The following is an 18,280-nucleotide window of genomic DNA, read 5'->3' on the forward strand; positions in this document are numbered from 1 at the left end:
ATTAACATTCTAATGTATGTCCAACATTCTTTTTACTTTTTTAATTCTAAAAACAATTTTAAATATATTCTTTAAGTCCTTACTTTTGTAAATCCAAAATAAACTTTGGAATGTAGAGTGGCTCCTTTTCTGTCAATTTGTTCTTCTTTAATTTCAATCTTATTAACTTTGGTAACATTGATGTAATGCCTTGTTTAGGTAGAGATTCTGAAAAAATTTAAACACTTTAAATAGTTTCAGTAGTATTAGCTAATAACTGTATTAATTACAATAATTACTGATATCAATTTCAAACAAAATTTCACTTATTCCCCGAGCATCAGATGTTTTCAACTTTATAACAAAATTGATCAAAGAAAAGATTTAAATATTATAGTTCTAAAGTTTAAACTATACCTTATAGGAAACTCTTGTTCAGTGGTTGTCATTTGTTGATGTGGTTCATAAGTGGTTCTTGTTTCTCATTTTTTTTAAAAAGATTAAACCGTTGGTTTTCCTGGTTTTACACTAATAATTTTGGGGCCCTTTATAGCTTACTTTTCAGTATGAGCCAAGGCTCTGTTGAAAACAGTGACCTATAATTGTTATACTTTTTACACATTGTGACTTTATGGCAAGTTGTCTCATTGGCACTCATACCACATCTTCTTATTTCTACATAAAACAAATTTAATGTCAGCACTAGCATATTTTCTGCATTCCTGTAGATTGATCATTTCACCCTTTTCAAATTCAAATGTTTCCTTTTCAAAACTAAAATTACAATCCACCACCATAAAAAAATAAGATATTCAAGAAATGAACATTGCCTGCATATATAAAATTTATTTGTACTTTTGAGTTTTAAATACAATATAAAATGCATAGCTCACACGGCCTTCCCCTTGTTTTGTAGCAAGCAAATTTTAATAATTTATCTTACTTTATCAAATTCATTTTAAGCATAAATACCTATTTCATTGTTTTCTAGATCTAAGATTTCTAGTTTACTACTACCATGTAAGAACTCCTCTGGTACAGATTTTATGTAGTTACAAGACAACTCTAGAACTTTAAGACCAGGCAACTCCAAAGGTTCCTTAGGCAATTCACGAATCTCATTACTAAAATATAAATAATCAATAAAACAAAATTTATAATCTGAACTTTCCTAGCGGTCTGCATAAACTTATATATTTTTGAAATACAATACATCTAGTTCAAAATTATCATCTTTTACATGGTTTTGTTATTAAAGTCTGCATTCAAGAATTAAGAAAATGTATACTTCATCTATATGTTATGGAAAACTGATTATTCAACCTAGAGTAAATATTTCAAACTATAGCTAGTAATATTGAAAATGGAAATGGGGAATGTACATGTGTTATAGGTACTTCATGAAAGATGCATTGAGGTTGCAAAATTTATAACAGTAAAATTAAATTTTAAAAAAAGTGACAAAAATTAAATGTTACCAGTTCAAAAAGAAATGTGTTAAAGCTGGCACACGCTGACAAAACAACTTTGGTATTTCTGTTATGATGTTACTTGACAAATCTAGGAATTTTAGATTTTCATTTCTCCACATTTCATCACCAAGTCCAATTTCATGGATCTAAATTAAAAATTGATCTTATAAGAAAGTATTTGACTTGAAGTTGTCATTGTGAATGTAATGAATGAAGTGTTTTTACAGTGACTTGACTGATAGTGTTGCTATCCAACAATTGCAATTCATTCAAAATTTTGACCAAATTGCAATTTGTTTTATTAAACCAAATTGTTCAACTGGTCAGAAATTTGAACAAATTGTTCAGTCAAAATGTGAAAGTGCAAGGTGATAAAATAAATCATACTTACAATCCTATAACACTTTAACTCCACTGTGTTGATGTTATTTTTAAATTAGTTTATCAATCTGTATAGGTATATATAGCTATTACCATACTAAAGGTGAACTGTTTTATTTGTAATTGCTATAAAAATGTCCAAACTAAGCTTTTATATAGTTTTTCTTTCAAAATGTATTCTATATTCATAAGAATCACACAGTATATGAATAAAAACATCATATTCAGTAAAATAATTTGTAAAATTGCAATATATTTGTAGGAAGGGGAGATAATCTTTTTTGGTTTCAAAAAGTCTTTATTCAAAAGAATAGTATTTTAGGTTATTTTCCCAAGGAAACTTATCAATAGCATATTGTTATTTCACATATAGTTTACTGAATATATGATGTATTATTTTAAATGATATATGATTCTTATAAATATAAAATCCTTTTCGAAAGAAAAACTATATAAAAGCTTAGTTTGGACATTTTTATAGCAATTCAAAATAAAATAGTTGACCTTTAGTATGGTAATAGCTATAATATAACATATATGATATAATATATCAATACAGTGGAGTTAAAGGCTTATAGGATTGTAAGTATATTTTATTTTATCACCTTGCACTTTCACATTTTGACTGAACAATTTGTTCAAATTTTTGACCAGCTGAACAATTTGGATTAATAAAACAAATTGCAATTTGGTCAAAATTTTGAATGAGTTGCAATTGGTATAATTATATTATATCATATATGTTATATTATAGCCATTACCATACTAAAGGTCAACTATTTTATTTTGAATTGCTATAAAAATGTCCAAACTAAGCTTTTATATAGTTTTTCTTTCGAAAAGGATTTTATATTTATAAGAATCATATATCATTTAAAATAATACATCATATATTCAGTAAACTATATGTGAAATAACAATATGCTATTGATAAGTTTCCTTTGGGAAATAACCTAAAATACTATTCTTTTGAATAAAGACTTTTTGAAACCAAAAAAAGATTATCTCCCCTTCCTACAAATATATTGCAATTTTACAAATTATTTTACTGAATATGATGTTTTTATTCATATACTGTGTGATTCTTATGAATATAGAATACATTTTGAAAGAAAAACTATATAAAAGCTTAGTTTGGACATTTTTATAGCAATTACAAATAAAACAGTTCACCTTTAGTATGGTAATAGCTATATATAACTATACAGATTGATAAACTAATTTAAAAATAACATCAACACAGTGGAGTTAAAGTCTTATAGGATTGTAAGTATGATTTATTTTATCACCTTGCACTTTCACATTTTGACTGAACAATTTGTTCAAATTTCTGACCAGTTGAACAATTTGGTTTAATAAAACAAATTGCCATTTGGTCAAAATTTTGAATGAATTGCAATTGTTGGATAGCAACACTATCAGTCAAGTCACTGTAACTATAATTTTTATCTTTTTTATTAGTAAATGTTTATTTCTTAGGCTATAACATATACCACTATTACCATTTAAAAGATTTCTGAAATGATTATTTCTAAAATAATATAATCTTATTAAAGATATCACTATGAACATTTAAGATATTTCAGTGCTTCTTATTATTAAATTGTGTTTCTCACATGTAGTTGTTTAACTTTAAAAATAATTAAGATCAGACACAGGGTTAACATTGTTGAGGGTTTGGAAATTTATGAGAAAAACAAATGTTCCTTCTGTTTGCAAGCTACAATATTTCTCCTTTCAAAGTTTAAATGTTTTTTCATACTTTTCAAAGCTGGAGAGTTTTTAAAATTGAACTATCTTCATATTTTAAACAAAAATGTAACACAGTAGTAATAGAAGGAACTTCGATTTGTTTTCTATATAAAACAAGACATACATTTTTAGTACTTTTTACTGTGGGTTCTGCTGTGTGTTTGTTTTTTCTACATTGACTAGAGGCCTTAAAGGAGGGTTGAGATCTGACTAAACATGTTTAACCTTGCCACATTTTTGTGTCTGTCCCAAGTCAGGAGCTTCTGCCCTTTGTTAGTCTTTTTTAATATTAGTTCATTTATATGTTTAAGAGTTTAGTTTGACATCCATTTTCACTGAACTACTACACATCTTTGTTAAGGGGACAGCTAAAGTCTGCCTCTTGGTGCAAGATTTTCTCACCGTGTTGAAAACCCATTGGTGGCCATCTGCTGGTTTTTACTCTTTGGTCTGCTTTGTTGTATTTTTTTCACATTCACCATTTCAGTTCTCTATTTTATTTTAGTAAAGTGTTATCAATTACTACGTACCTTGTTGTCAGAAAGATCTAAATGCTTGAGTGAGTTACTTTCCAATAAAGACATGGGAATTTTTGTGATTTTGTTGGACTTTGCTTCAAACTGTTTCAAGGTTGGCAAGTTCTACAAAATATATATATTTTTTTCCACAAATCAGAAGATCATGTACCCATAAAGTAATTCCTGGACAACAATAATATCAAATGTGGTAAAGAGATGCATCAATTGCATTTTAATTACTTTTGATGTCATTTATAAGTTCTGAGCAATACTTTAAAAATAATTCAGTCATTTGAACTCTGATGGATAGTTAAACTGTCTATTTGGCAATCCTACCACATCTTTTTTTTTCCATATAGTTATTACATAAACTTTGTAAAATTGATTATGAAAATTAATTTTGTATATTCATATTGCAGAAAGTTCTTTTGCAATTGCTAATTCATGTATTAATATAAACTCCCAAATGTAATTAAATGACAAATTGTTATGTAATAAGTCCCAAACCTTAAATAACTCCTCTGGTAATGTTTGTAGTTTGTTATAACTCATGCTTATCTTCTGCAGACATGTAAATTTGGCCCAGAATTCTCTGTCACAGTCTGATAGGTTCTGTATATCACTAATTTTATTACTAGAAACATCCAGTAAAACAACTTCAATGTTATTATTTAGTACTACACTTGATCTTCTTGATTCATTATCTGAAAAATAGTTAGTCAATTTATATTTACATTTACATAGATTTGTAAATAAATGATGCAATAGGCAGCAAATAAAATCCCAGCTATACATGGAGCCCATAATACACCGGCGCGGCCATCATATGAATATTAAAATCATTGCCATGTAACTGCCTCTGTCCCTTATAACAATTCCAACTGTTATCTACTTAATCATTGATTAATATCATTATTTTTTAGAATTTTAATTCTTTGTAAATAACATAAACTTATAATTTTAATATAAAATGAAGATGTGGTCTGATTGCCAATGAGACAACTCTCCAAAAGAGACCAAAATGACACTATAGATTACTGTACTGCCTTCAATAATGAGTCCATATCTTTTAAAGCATTTTCTGTTCAAAAACATCTGTAAACGTGTTTTGTCACTTTTAAAAGCTGTTCATATATTGCTCTTCAGAATTCAAATTATTCTTTCCTTTTTACAGCACTTGTCAGAATTCAAATTATTCTTTCCTTTTTACAGCACTTGTTTATATGTTTATCTGTTTTTTCCTTAAAGCTCAGCATATTTACCTGAGAACAGAGAGTCTATACTTGAGTTACGGCTACCATCAAGACATTCATTGATTCTTCTTACAAGACTATTGTCATTCAAGTCATTTTCATTTCTGACTAAAGGTTGGTAAGGCTGAATAATAAAATAAAATTTAACTAAATAATTGTCCTCAATCAATGATACCAAAACAATAGATTAACCAATGTTCTTACAAGTGGTCTATATGATTTAATTTTTTCAAGAGTAATGCCAGATGTGTTAAAATAATCAGAGCACTTAGTAATTCTACAGATAAAACAATCTTTCCAAAAACAGCCTGAATCAACAGGCTTCCCCAGAACATTTTAAATGATTAATATGTACATAGACATCTACCTAAAAAGAATTTGATTTAAAAAAAAATTAAGAACAGTTGCACAATGAAATGCCAATTATCAGATTATTTGTCTTAATCAGATGAAACCTGGTTTTATGATAGAACCAGGTGCTCTGCAGGGCGCAGCTTTATACGACCGCAGAGGTCGAACCCTGAACAGTTGGGGCAAGTATGGACAAAACATTCAAGCGTGATACAGCTCTGAATTTGGATTGTGATCAAATTTTTGACATTACATGGGTTTTTTTTTACACAAAACAAATGTCAAGATTTTACAAATCAATTAAAGATTTCTTCTTCAAACTTTTTAAATCTAAAATTAAATAGTTGACACAGCATAGGTTTCTGACACAGAATGAATGTGGTCTAATGAACTTAAAAGTTTTTTTTTGCCTTTGAGCAATTCACTATGCTGTTGAATATTAATCCTCTCAAAAAAATGTTTGAAGAAATTTTCTTTTTATTTATGAAATCTGAAATGAGAAAAATTTAACCCCCCCCCTTTTTTTTCACATCCCCGTTTCCCTTTTTCCAAAACTGATATCAATTCAAATTTCTAATGGAGTTTGCAACAATAACTACTCTTTTAAATACATCATAAAATATTAAAATGTAAAATAAAGTGCTTGTTATCACTAAATGGTAAAAAAAACTTCATCAGCAACATTTTATATTGGCAAATTTCCAATGAAGTTATTTACATAAAGTTATTGGCAAATAAAAATAGAAAATGACATCATAGTCATGTCTGGCAAATGTCCAACATACATTATCTAAAAACATTTTAGATAAGATAAGAAAAAAAAGCTTCATCAGCAACATTTTATATTGGCAAATTTCCAATGAAGTTATTTACATAAAGTTATTGGCAAATAAAAATAGAAAATGACATCATAGTCATGTCTGGCAAATTTCCAAGATATATTATCAACTACTATTCTATACAAAGAAAGATTACTCCAATTGAAAATTAATTGCTATTGCACAATATTGTGCAATTAGATATTACTTGCTATTGTGCAATACTGTGCAATTGAAAATTTCTTGCTATTGCACAATACTTGATATGGAATCCTGATTTGGACCAACTTGAAAACTGGGCCCATAATCAAAAATCAAAGTACATATTTAGATAAAGCATATCAAATAAGCCCAAAAATTTAATTTTTGTTAAAATCAAACTTAGTTTAATTTTGGACCCTTTGGACCTTAATGTAGACCAATTTGAAAACTGGACCAAAAATTAAGAATCTACATACACAGTTAGATTTGGCATATCAAAGAACCCATTTATTCAATTTTTGATGAAATCAAACAAAGTTTAATTTTGGACCCCCATTTGGACCAACTTGAAAACTAGGCCAATAATTAAAAATCTAAGTACATTTTTAAATTCAGCATATCAAAGAACCCCAAGGATTCAATTTTTGTTAAAATCAAACTAAGTTTAATTTTGGACCCTTTGGACCTTAATGTAGACCAATTTGAAAACGGGACCAAAAATTAAGAACCTACATACATAGTTAGACTCGGCATATCAAAGAACCCCAATTATTCAATTTTTGATGAAATCACACAAAGTTCAATTTTGGACCCTTTGGGCCCCTTATTCCTAAACTGTTAGGACCAAAACTCCCAAAATCAAACCCAACCTTCCTTTTATGGTCATAAACCTTGTGTTTAAATTTCATAGATTTCATTTACTTATATTAAAGTTATGGTGCAAAAACCAAAAATAATGCTTATTTGGGCCCCTTTTTGGCCCCTAATTCATAAACTGTTGTGATCTCAACTCCAAAAATCAATCCGAACCTTCCTTTTGTGGTCATAAACTTTGTGTTAAAATTTCATTGATTTCTATTTACTTATACTAAAGTTATTGTGCGAAAACCAAGAATAATGCTTATTTGGGCCCTTTTTTGGCCCTCAATTCCTAAAATGTTGGAACCAAAACTCCCAAAATCAATCCCAACCTTTCTTTTGTGGTCATATACCTTGTGTCAAAATTTCATAGATTTCTATTCACTTAAACTAAAGTTATAGTGCGAAAACCAAGAAAATGCTTATTTGGGCCCTTTTTGGCCCCTAATTCCTAAAATGTTGGGACCAAAACTCCCAAAATCAATCCCAACCTTCCTTTTATGGTCATAAACCTTGTGTTAAAATTTCATTGATTTCTATTCACTTTTACTAAAGTTAGAGTGCGAAAACTAAAAGTATTCGGACGACGACGACGACGACGACGCAGGACGACGACGCCAACGTGATAGCAATATACGACCAAAAAATTAAAATTTTTGCGGTCGTATAAAAATATGGCAGGAACATTGTTTTCTTCATAACGATCCAAAATCTTGACTTTCTGGATTTTATTATGATGCAGGGTTGTTCCCTCATTCATGTATAATCAAATCTTTTTATTCATACTACATAAAACCTCTACTGACACAAATAGTCTCACCTGATGCATGATTTGAAAGTAAGGTCAAGACACAACACTATCAATTATTATAAATCCATCATATTCCCATTATCATGAATTCAATAACATTATTATGTTGACCTGTATAATATCTGTGATAAAGACCTTATTCAAAAGCTTAAACCTAATATATGTCTGACTGATATTGTAACAGATACACATACTAACTTACATTGATTTGTCAAGTACATATAGAATAAAGGACTTTTTGTATTTTATACTGACTTTATTATGGAAAAATATCAGGCGAGCCAGATAAAACACCTTTTTAAATTGTTCAAAAAAGCTAAACTTATTTTACTGAAACAATGGCAAGTATTATACACCAAAAAAACTTTTTTTTTTTTTGCGATAAATGTAACGCACAATTTTTATGAATGAATGGGAATGTTTCAATTGCGAATTGACCCAATATTTTTTATATTATGACCAGCAAGAACACATTAAAGGAAAAATGTTCAAATAACTGTTACTTCAAAGGGATAAGTTAAAACCTGATCAGTAAGCTCAACTAGAGGCTCTAAAGAGCCTGTGTCGCTCACCTTGGTCTATGTGAATATTAAATAAAGGACACAGATGGATTCAAGACAAAATTGTGGTTTCGTGATGGTGATGTGTTTGTAGATTTTACTTTACTGAACATTCTTGCTGCTTACAATTATCTCTATCTATAATGAACTTGGCCCAGTAGTTACAGTGGAAAATGTTAGTAAAATTTTACAAATTTTGTGAAAATTGTTAAAAAATGACTATATAAAGGGCAATAACTCCTTAGGGGTCAATTGAACATTTTGATCATGTTGACTTCTTTTTAGGTCTTACTTTGCTGTACATTATTGCTGTTTACAATTTATCTCAACTATAATAATATTCAAGATAATAACCAAAAGCAGCAAAATGTCCTTAAAATTACCAATTCAGGGGCAGCAACCCAACAAAGGGTTGTCCCATTGGTCTGTAAATTTCAGGGCAGATAGATCTTCACCTGATTAACAATTTTACACCATGTCAGATTTGCTCTAAATGCTTTGGTTTTTGAGTTATAACCCAAAAACTGCATTTTACCCCTATGTTCTATTTTTAGCCGTGGCGGCCATCTTGGTTGGTAGGCCGAGTCACTGAACATATTTTTTAAACAAGATACCCCAAAGATGATTGTGGCCAAGTTTGGATTAATTTGGTCCATTAGTTTCAGAGAAGAAGATTTTTGTAAAAGATTACTAAGATTTACGAAACGTTGTTAAAAATTGAGTATATAGGGCAATAACTCCTAAAGGGGTTAACTGACCATTTCGGTCATGTTGACTTATTTGTAAATCTTACTTTGTTGAACATTATTGCTGTTTACAGTTTATCTCTATCTATAATAATGTTCAAGATAATAACCAAAAACAGCAAAATTTCCTTAAAATTACCAATTCAGGGGCAGCAACCCAACAACAGGTTGTCCGATTCATCTGAAAATTTCAGGGTAGATAGATCTTGACCTGATAAACAGTTTTCCTCGTGTCAGATTTGCTCTAAATGCTTTGGTTTTTGAGTTATAAGCCAAAAACTGCATTTTACCCCTATGTTCTATTTTTAGACGTGGCAGCCATCTTGGTTAGTTGGCCGGGTCACCGGACACATTTTTTAAACTAGATACCCCAATGATGATTGTGGCCAAGTTTGATTTAATTTGGCCCAGTAGTTTCAGAGGAGAAGATTTTTGTAAAAGTTAACGACGCAGGAACACGCAGGACGACGCTGGACGCCGGACGCAAAGTGATGGGAAAAGCTCACTTGGCCCTATGGGCCAGGTGAGCTAAAAATAAGGTTAAAGACATTGTCTAAGTCTATAACCATGATAAAAGACAAATATTTTTTTACAAAAAAACCCAAAATTCATATTGTTTAAGACCTGTAATAGGTTATATAAAAGTAGTGCATATTTTAAAAGTAATCAATAATATCCCAATTTGAAAGTATCTGTTAAAAAAAATCATCACATTTAAATCTTTAAGAAAATAACAAAGTACAGTATCAGACAGTACAGTTATTCATTTGAAAGTGTTAAAATCATGTAAGCACATCTTATGTAGAAAAATTGCCTCAATTGTGTTTGATGACTGTTTATAATACACTAAAACTTAAAGCTTTTGACAGATAGAGATAATTTGTATTAAGAATATATTGTTATATATGTTTTTCATACATTGTATTTCTAGTTCTTACAAGTTTAGAATCTACTCCAATGAGATCAAGCTGTTCATACGAATTATTTCTACTCATACCAGTTCTTGGTGAAGGACTTCTGGATTTTCTAGACCATGGTACTACAAGCAACACATAGTAATTAATAAAAAAATAATGGGAGATAATTCATTCTTAGTCAACAGAACGTTTTAACGGCATTATGTAACAAGACAAGACAAGTTTATTGATACACTCAGGCACACATTGTGCACGTGCAACAAAAGCAACATAATGTAGTATACAAAATAATAAATAATAAAACAAGAGGTACTGTGAAGTTATACCATGTCACTAGCAAAGGGAAAGTTTTAAACCCCTAAAATAATTTTGACTGAGAACAAAACAGAAGGTGCACTTAGGATTTTAGGAGAGTGGGATATAAATGTGAACTGTAGTGTTCATATGATTTGTTAAAAGAATCCTGAACAAGAAAGTGTCCCCAGTACACAGATGCCCCACTCGCGCTATCATTTTCTATGTTCAGTGGACCATGAAATTGGGTAAAAACTCTAATTTGACATTAAAATTAGAAAGATCTTATCATAGGGAACATGTGTACTGAGTTTCAAGTTGATTGGACTTCAACTTCATCAAAAACTACCTTGATTAAAAACTTTTACCTGAAGTGGGACAGACGAAAGAACGAACAAACAAACGGATGAACGAATGAATGGACAAACAAACGAATTGATAAACGAACGGACAAACTAATGGATGGACAAATAAACAGACGCACAGACTAGAAAACATAATGCTCCTCTACTATCGTAGGCGGGACATAAAAATGATTCTAATTAAAGACGTAATAGAGGTGCACATAGAAAATTTATTATTAAAATAGTAATAAGGGGTTTAGGAGATGTTGGGTATCCCAATACGTACTTTTATGTGTGCAATGTGTGATTAAGAGTTTAAGATACTGTGAATGTTTCACATAATTATTTCTAAAAGTTCAGAAGAAGTTGCAGATACAAAAGCTGAAAGAAGATGGAGATCTCCCTCATCACTGTATATTGCCCTTATAGAAATAGGGTGTGTATAATAAAGTATAGTTTCATCATATTTTCTCTATGTAGTAACTTTAGATAAATAACTGAATATTTTGACTGATTTACTCTGTATCCTTAATTATTTAGAAAGGCATTATCTCTACTTACCAGAAATTTTCTCTGGAAAATATAGTTTTTCTGTGGATCCTTTATGTCTAGGGTCAGCTGGGTTGTATGGAACATTGGCTCCTGTCAAAGTTGTACATTTCCATTCATCTGCCTCTTGCTCAGAGGATTCAAAGACAGGAAATACAACTGATAAATGAACGTGTTACAATACTATAATAAACATCATTCAATATGAGTACAATAAAAATGGATTAAATTCTGAAGCAAAGGTTAAAGTATTTTCAGGCTTATTTTGCTCTGTTAATTCACAACAAACACAAACTTTACTTTATGCATATGCTATCACTAATCATATTTTTAAACATCATAAGAAAGGCTTTCAAAAAGTGAGAAAATAAGCCTTGATGACAAAATTTTGTTGTTTCACTAAAGTGACATCATAACAAGATTTATCATATTTTTTTAAGAAAATCAGGGAATTGTAAAAACATTTTGGCTGTCTTAACCTAGAGCACAAAAGTTACTAAAAAATGTATGCCTTTGAATAAATAAACACTTTCTGTTTAAATCTTTTTATGGTGATGGTTGAGTTCCTTACTATTCCTTAGCATTGACATGTCAAATCATCACGGTTTGCATATCTTTTTAAATTCATTTGATTTTAGGTCCAAATGATACCTATCACTTTGATATTTTTTCAGTGAAGTTGCAGTGGTGAGTGCCATTTAATCATGAACATGAATATAAAACATGCAATTTTTCTGTATTGCAAGCAAAACAAGTAAGCAAGTAATCAAGGTGTTGTAATTCAAAGATGTCCAAGGATAGAAGTTTCACCAAATAGTGCATTTGATCCTAAAACCTGCAACCCCAATATGTCAATATCCCAAACTTTATTTAAAAAATAATCATTGTCATGTATAAGTTTACCTTCATTAGGATTTTCATTTATTTCAAATTCTTCTGTTACATTACGATCCAACCACTCCCTGCTGGTTCTGGGGCTCATTATGGGTGACAATTGATTAAAAGCTGGTAACTGTTTTCCCTTCAACTTCAGCATACTATCAGAATTTGATCTGGCTATCTTCATTATAATTGGCTCTGTCTTTACTATTCCTTAACAACAAATAAATACATACATCACATAAGTCATGAGGGCCCTTATGTAGCTGTTATGTATAGGCAAAGGTTCCACATTGAAGGCTATACTTGGAATTATAATGGTTTACTTTTTACATATTGTCACTTGGATGGAGAATTGTCTCATTAGCACTCATACCACTTCTCTTTACTCCTATATATCAGTCATTCTGACAGAACAGATTTCTATATTATGTTTCATCTTATTGTTGAATTGCTGTGTTAATGACTTTTATGGTCTCTTTACCTTTAAGTGGTAGAGGAATTTTTAAATTAGTAAATAAATCTTTAAGACAGTATATATTAAGATTGCATGTCATGCATTCAAAACAATCTGAATGTCATTTTTTCTCAAATAACAAAAAAAAAAAAAACAAGTAAAAAATATTGATTAATTCATGTCAGTGGAGAGATTTACAAATGATTATCTAGATTACATACCTTTATCTGGACTTTCAGATTCATTTTCCTTCAGAATTACTGAAGAACCTGATTTTATCTTGTATCTAAAGAACTTATGCCTTCCAAATGTCTTCATCATGTCAGAATCACTTTTAGTATATGCTAGAAGTCTATGATTTTTTCTGTCATGGCTGTTTTTTATTCTGTAGGCCAAGTGCTTGCTCAAATCTAGAATGCAAATGTTCAATTTTTTTGTCTGTTTATTGCAATAATAAATTGAGGTATTTTTCTGTTGATTCTTTTCAGGTCTATAAATTTGTCATATTATTTTTATTTGCTTATTGCATCAATGAGTTCCAGCAGTGATTTCTTATAAAAGACTTAAGGATGTACACCTCTGAGGAGCCAAAAATTTCTAGAATTAAACTTTTTTTCTTAACCTGATTTTTGGGTTTATAACACTGTAACAAAATAATTGGTGAAGAAAAAATCATATGGTGGTGCACTTCTTTTTTTGCTACGGCCCTTTGAAAATGCCCAATTTTGATGATTTTCCCATTTTTCATCGATTTTCACCTATTTTTGGGCTATTATCATGAAAAAAATCACAGTTCCACAATTAAACTTTTTCTCATACTTTCTATAAAGATGAAGTGGACCAATCTGAATAAATTTTACTTACAAAAACTATAGGTAGGTGTTAATATAAGAAAGTTTTATCATATTTTGACGCTTTTTTGTGTAAAATTTACCATGCTGTCAATTTTGCATTTTTGTGATTTTTCTCAGTTTTAAGAACAAAATGCATATTATTTCAACTTTTGTGTTATAAATGAATGAAAAAAAGACATATCTAAGAAATTTGAAAAGACCAAAATGATATGGGATGTACGTGATTCTTGTAAAATCATTTTTTGTATCCCTCACCCATTTTCTCAAAATTTTGGCTAAAAATACTGACTTGATTGGTCGTAAAATTTGAAAACTGGATTACACTAAAACTATTCATTGTAAATACACAATGTTTTCACAGATTTATGTTTGCTTATAATATTTTTAAAATTCATTGATATTTTCCACTTCTATCACATGTTTTGGAAATAATTCAAGAACGAGATTTCAACGAGACTGAACGAGACTGAAAAGTCAGAAGAATACATCCTTAAGAATGCAAACCTCAACATTCAACTACAACATGTACAAGGTTTTAAAAAATATTCCTGCTGACTTAATAACATTTAACACAAGAATTTCAGATGCATATCAATGTAATGATAAAATTATAAGAACTCTTAAATATTTCTAAAGTTGTTGTAAAAAAAAATCTGAAGGTTTTTCAAACATTTGAATATAAAACCCATTTCTTATTTTCACAATCTACTTTTTTGTGAATTGACTCAATACAAAATATCAATACAGTGAAAATTCTATGAACAGGAAGCTCATATTTTTCATTTCTATTTACCTGAATCATTTCTTATCAATTTGGCAAATGCAACAGTCAACCAATCTGCCTTTAATGTTTCTAATCCAAGATTGTTCCACAATGCCTGCTTTCCTACAAGATGAATAGTTGTAATTTATATCATGACTGTAAAATAATAGAATATTTGAAATTAACTGTTGATCAACATTTCAGCAGCAGCATTATTTTTTTTTTTGGTCACAAAATGACACTCAAACTCTTATTAAAACTGACAACAACCTGGCTAAAACTGAAAAAGACAAACAGAGAAACAATAGTACACAAAACAAAGTGATCTCAGTTGACACTAGGTGATTCTAAACACTTATTTTTTGTTGGAAAAACATTGCACCATTGCAACTCCTTCAAACAAACCTGACTAGTTTTGGAAACATGATTTATTTAAAACCTTTCACTTTATCATATTTTAAAAATACTCTTTAATAATGTCTGTCATGTGCATGCATGATGAATATCTAATAATTCTAGTTCAATCAATCATTGCCAATGAATTTAAAATTCTCAGTAGGTTGAAGGTACCTCACTACATTTTTAAGCATCTGTTATCCTTAAAACTTTGCTGTTTATCAAAATATGATGCAACAGCACACTAAAATAAACTGTAAAATCAGTTGGAAAGTGCATGACACATCTTATCAGATGGGATTTATGTCTCATAATGACAATTCTGTGTTGATACGCATAGTGGATGATGATTCCCACCTTTTCTTGTTCCTTACTTCAATTTGTCTCTTCTTCATCAATGTACTAAATTTAAACACCAGTAAACTAAAACTACCTTAATTATACAACTTTTTCACATATCCAGTATCTTATTTACCTGATCTGTCACCTATACAGCCCAATATATGACCAGTTATAACATTTGCAACAATAGTGTCTTGTTCAACCTCTAAACTCAGCTTCAGCGGCTTGTGAAGATTGCTGATGTCCTATAATAAATATATATATTTATTTACGACAGGCATATGAATTTTCGAATTCAGGTAGCAGGTTAATTGTAATAACAATAGAGTAAGAAGTTCCGTTAGTATTTAAATATAGAAGATGAAGAAATATAGAAGAAGATGTGGTATGATTGCCAATGAGACAACTATCCACAAAAAACCAAAATGACACAGAAATTAACAACTATAGGTCACTGTACGGCCTTCAACAATGAGCAAAGTCCATACCGCATAGTCAGCTATAAAAGGCCTCGATAAGACAATGTAAAACAATTCAAACGAGAAAACTAAAGTCTTGCTTGCACGAGAAAAGTTATCGACAAGGGTGGAGACCATCTAACAAGTAGTGTATACGTGTATTTGTGTATAGGAAGATTAATCTTCAGTATAACAGTTCATGCCTTATATATGTAGAGTTCATATTTTAATTTTGCACTTTTCTTTTGTAGATTGTATGTTAATTGAATGAACTGATGCCATTGTATATTATTTGAATGAATTGATACCATTTGTGATGAAAACTATTTGAGGACATTTGTCTTGTGTTTTATGTGTTTAATAAATTATGAAGATTGTTACTGCACCTGACAGTCTCTATAATGGTGTTTGTCTTTATTATACAGAAATAATTTCACTGCAAATAATTGAGACAAACGTATTATTTTTCGTGGTTGGTATTAGGGTGTCATTAAAAAATAAGGAGCCTAGAGTATATAAATAATTTATTTTCGGTTTAACAGAGTGAATTGAGAAAATTATAAAAGTAAACTTATAACATAAGGCATAAACCATTATATCATTATAAACAATTCAATCTTTAAGTGAAAAAAAAAATTGTCAATATACCTAATTAAAAAACCAGACAGATGTAAGACACAAAAAGATATGGATAAATGAAAATACCATATTCGTTGTGTCAAGTAAAAAATGAAATCAGCAAATTAGCAAAGCCCCATAAATGTTATGTGTTAATAAATCTTTTATCTCTCAGGTTTTAAGATAGATCAACTAGGCAAGTGAGCTAAATATGGTATTTTTTTTCATTTAAGGACAATAACTGCTGTGAGAAGTCATCTGACAGTTGTTATGCAGATGGAGAGAAGTTAAACCTGACATCTTGAATATTTCTTCCATGTCAAATTTTCTCTATCTATATGGGTTTTCAAGACAATACGATAAAACTTGCATTAAACCCCCTGTGTTCTATTTTTAGCCATGTAGGTTGGTAGGTGCCAATGATGAAGTTTGGTTAAATTTTGTCCAGTGGTTCAGACAAGATTTTTGTAAAAGATAATGATTGTGGACAAGGTGAGCTAAAAATGAATAGCTGCAAACCTTTCAGGTCAATGTATAGCCTAAAAAACAGGCAGAGCTCCTGGGTATGTATTAATGTAGAAGTTAAGGTAGACAATGCAGTTAATTGATATCTAAAGCTTACATGTTTAAGAAAGAGCCTGACAAGATCTTCATCCTGGTTTATAACAGCATGACAAAGAGGTGTAGTTTCTCCATCAGTGTAATTGACATCTGCTCCTAATTCCAACAAACATTCAGCTCCCTACAAAATAATAAATCTACCTCATTATTTTAGTCACAAGTATTATCATATAATTTGCTAACATTTCATTTGATTCATCACACCACTTCCCTCATAAATCACAAGCAAACAATATCTCTAAAAATAAAACCAATTTATTGCTGTCCAACATCAATAATAGAACAAACATAAAGTTTCCAAGGAAAATCTTGAGGAAAAATATTGTGGAGGCTATTTTCAATTAAGGCTATTTAATAATTTTGTACAAATAATTGAGAGAATAAAACAATTTAGCATTTACCGGTACATGAATTTGCCATATTATACAAATTTACAGGGCTAACCCTAAGCTTCCAAATGTTGTCCGGACCAATCTAAATTTGAGTTATATAATATAGAAGTAACTGATGTTTTTTTTTTTTTTTTTTTTTTTTTTTTATTAAAATCAATTCTTGTTGCCCCGGGTAATGATAGAATCATTTCACTTTAATGACTATCGTTACAGGGGAGATAAAAATAGGCAAAAAGACAAAAATTGGCAAACAATAATGTTTGTTTCTGCAAATTAGGTGAAATCAAGTCTATATCATGAAGAATTGCAGTGCCAAAGGTCAGGCAATGATCCAAAATATAAACGAACAATAAAAAGACATAATGCTGACTCTTAAAACTTACCACCAATACTCCTTTAGTACAGTTACACAACATTTTTGATTTTAAATCTGGTGTCAGTCCCATCACATATAAACATTCACAGATCAAATCCTTTATCTCTGAAAAAAAATCTTTTTTTTTTTGCATTGACTAGTAGGTATCAATGCATCATTGACCTTCAAAAAAATAGATACAACATTTCACAACATGATATGAAATGCTACATCTTTAACTTCATGCTTGAAAGCTATACTTCTATATAGAGGAACAGAATATTAGCAAAATTCTGTCATTCACTCATCTGAACTTCCATCATTGTCACAGGGTAGGGGGGTTTGAACACTGACAAACAAGTTTATTCTTGCCATATTCTTTACATGCCTGTCCCAAGTCAGTGGTCCCTGTGGTTGTTGTTTGCTGTCTGTCATATTTGTTTTTTATTCATTGTTTTGTCATAAATCAGATTGTAGGGTTTTCTTGTTTGATTGTTTCACATTTTGTCAGTGTCAGTGGCTTTGTTAGCTGGCTTTATGGTCAAAATCTTGCTCATTGA

At 30.1% G+C, this 18,280-nt stretch overlaps 1 protein-coding gene across 3 annotated transcripts in view; it reads right to left on the reverse strand.

Annotated features, from left to right (window-relative positions):
• LOC143079686 (leucine-rich repeat serine/threonine-protein kinase 2-like) overlaps nt 1–18,280 on the reverse strand; it is an 83,945-nt gene that overhangs the window by 45,964 nt on the left and 19,701 nt on the right. For all 3 annotated transcript variants that reach the window (XM_076255187.1, XM_076255178.1, XM_076255197.1), the window contains 14 exons: nt 17,749–17,846; nt 16,975–17,094; nt 15,410–15,521; nt 14,569–14,661; nt 13,143–13,331; nt 12,489–12,677; nt 11,598–11,744; nt 10,420–10,520; nt 5,365–5,479; nt 4,610–4,806; nt 4,115–4,225; nt 1,458–1,597; nt 952–1,103; nt 84–207 (listed from right to left, as the gene is read on the reverse strand). In XM_076255187.1, the coding sequence (XP_076111302.1) occupies nt 84–207; nt 952–1,103; nt 1,458–1,597; nt 4,115–4,225; nt 4,610–4,806; nt 5,365–5,479; nt 10,420–10,520; nt 11,598–11,744; nt 12,489–12,677; nt 13,143–13,331; nt 14,569–14,661; nt 15,410–15,521; nt 16,975–17,094; nt 17,749–17,846 (1,888 nt within the window). The remainder of the gene's footprint in view (nt 1–83; nt 208–951; nt 1,104–1,457; nt 1,598–4,114; nt 4,226–4,609; nt 4,807–5,364; nt 5,480–10,419; nt 10,521–11,597; nt 11,745–12,488; nt 12,678–13,142; nt 13,332–14,568; nt 14,662–15,409; nt 15,522–16,974; nt 17,095–17,748; nt 17,847–18,280) is intronic.

Source organism: Mytilus galloprovincialis, chromosome 1, assembly GCF_965363235.1.
Source record: "Mytilus galloprovincialis chromosome 1, xbMytGall1.hap1.1, whole genome shotgun sequence".
Taxonomy (NCBI): domain Eukaryota; kingdom Metazoa; phylum Mollusca; class Bivalvia; order Mytilida; family Mytilidae; genus Mytilus; species Mytilus galloprovincialis.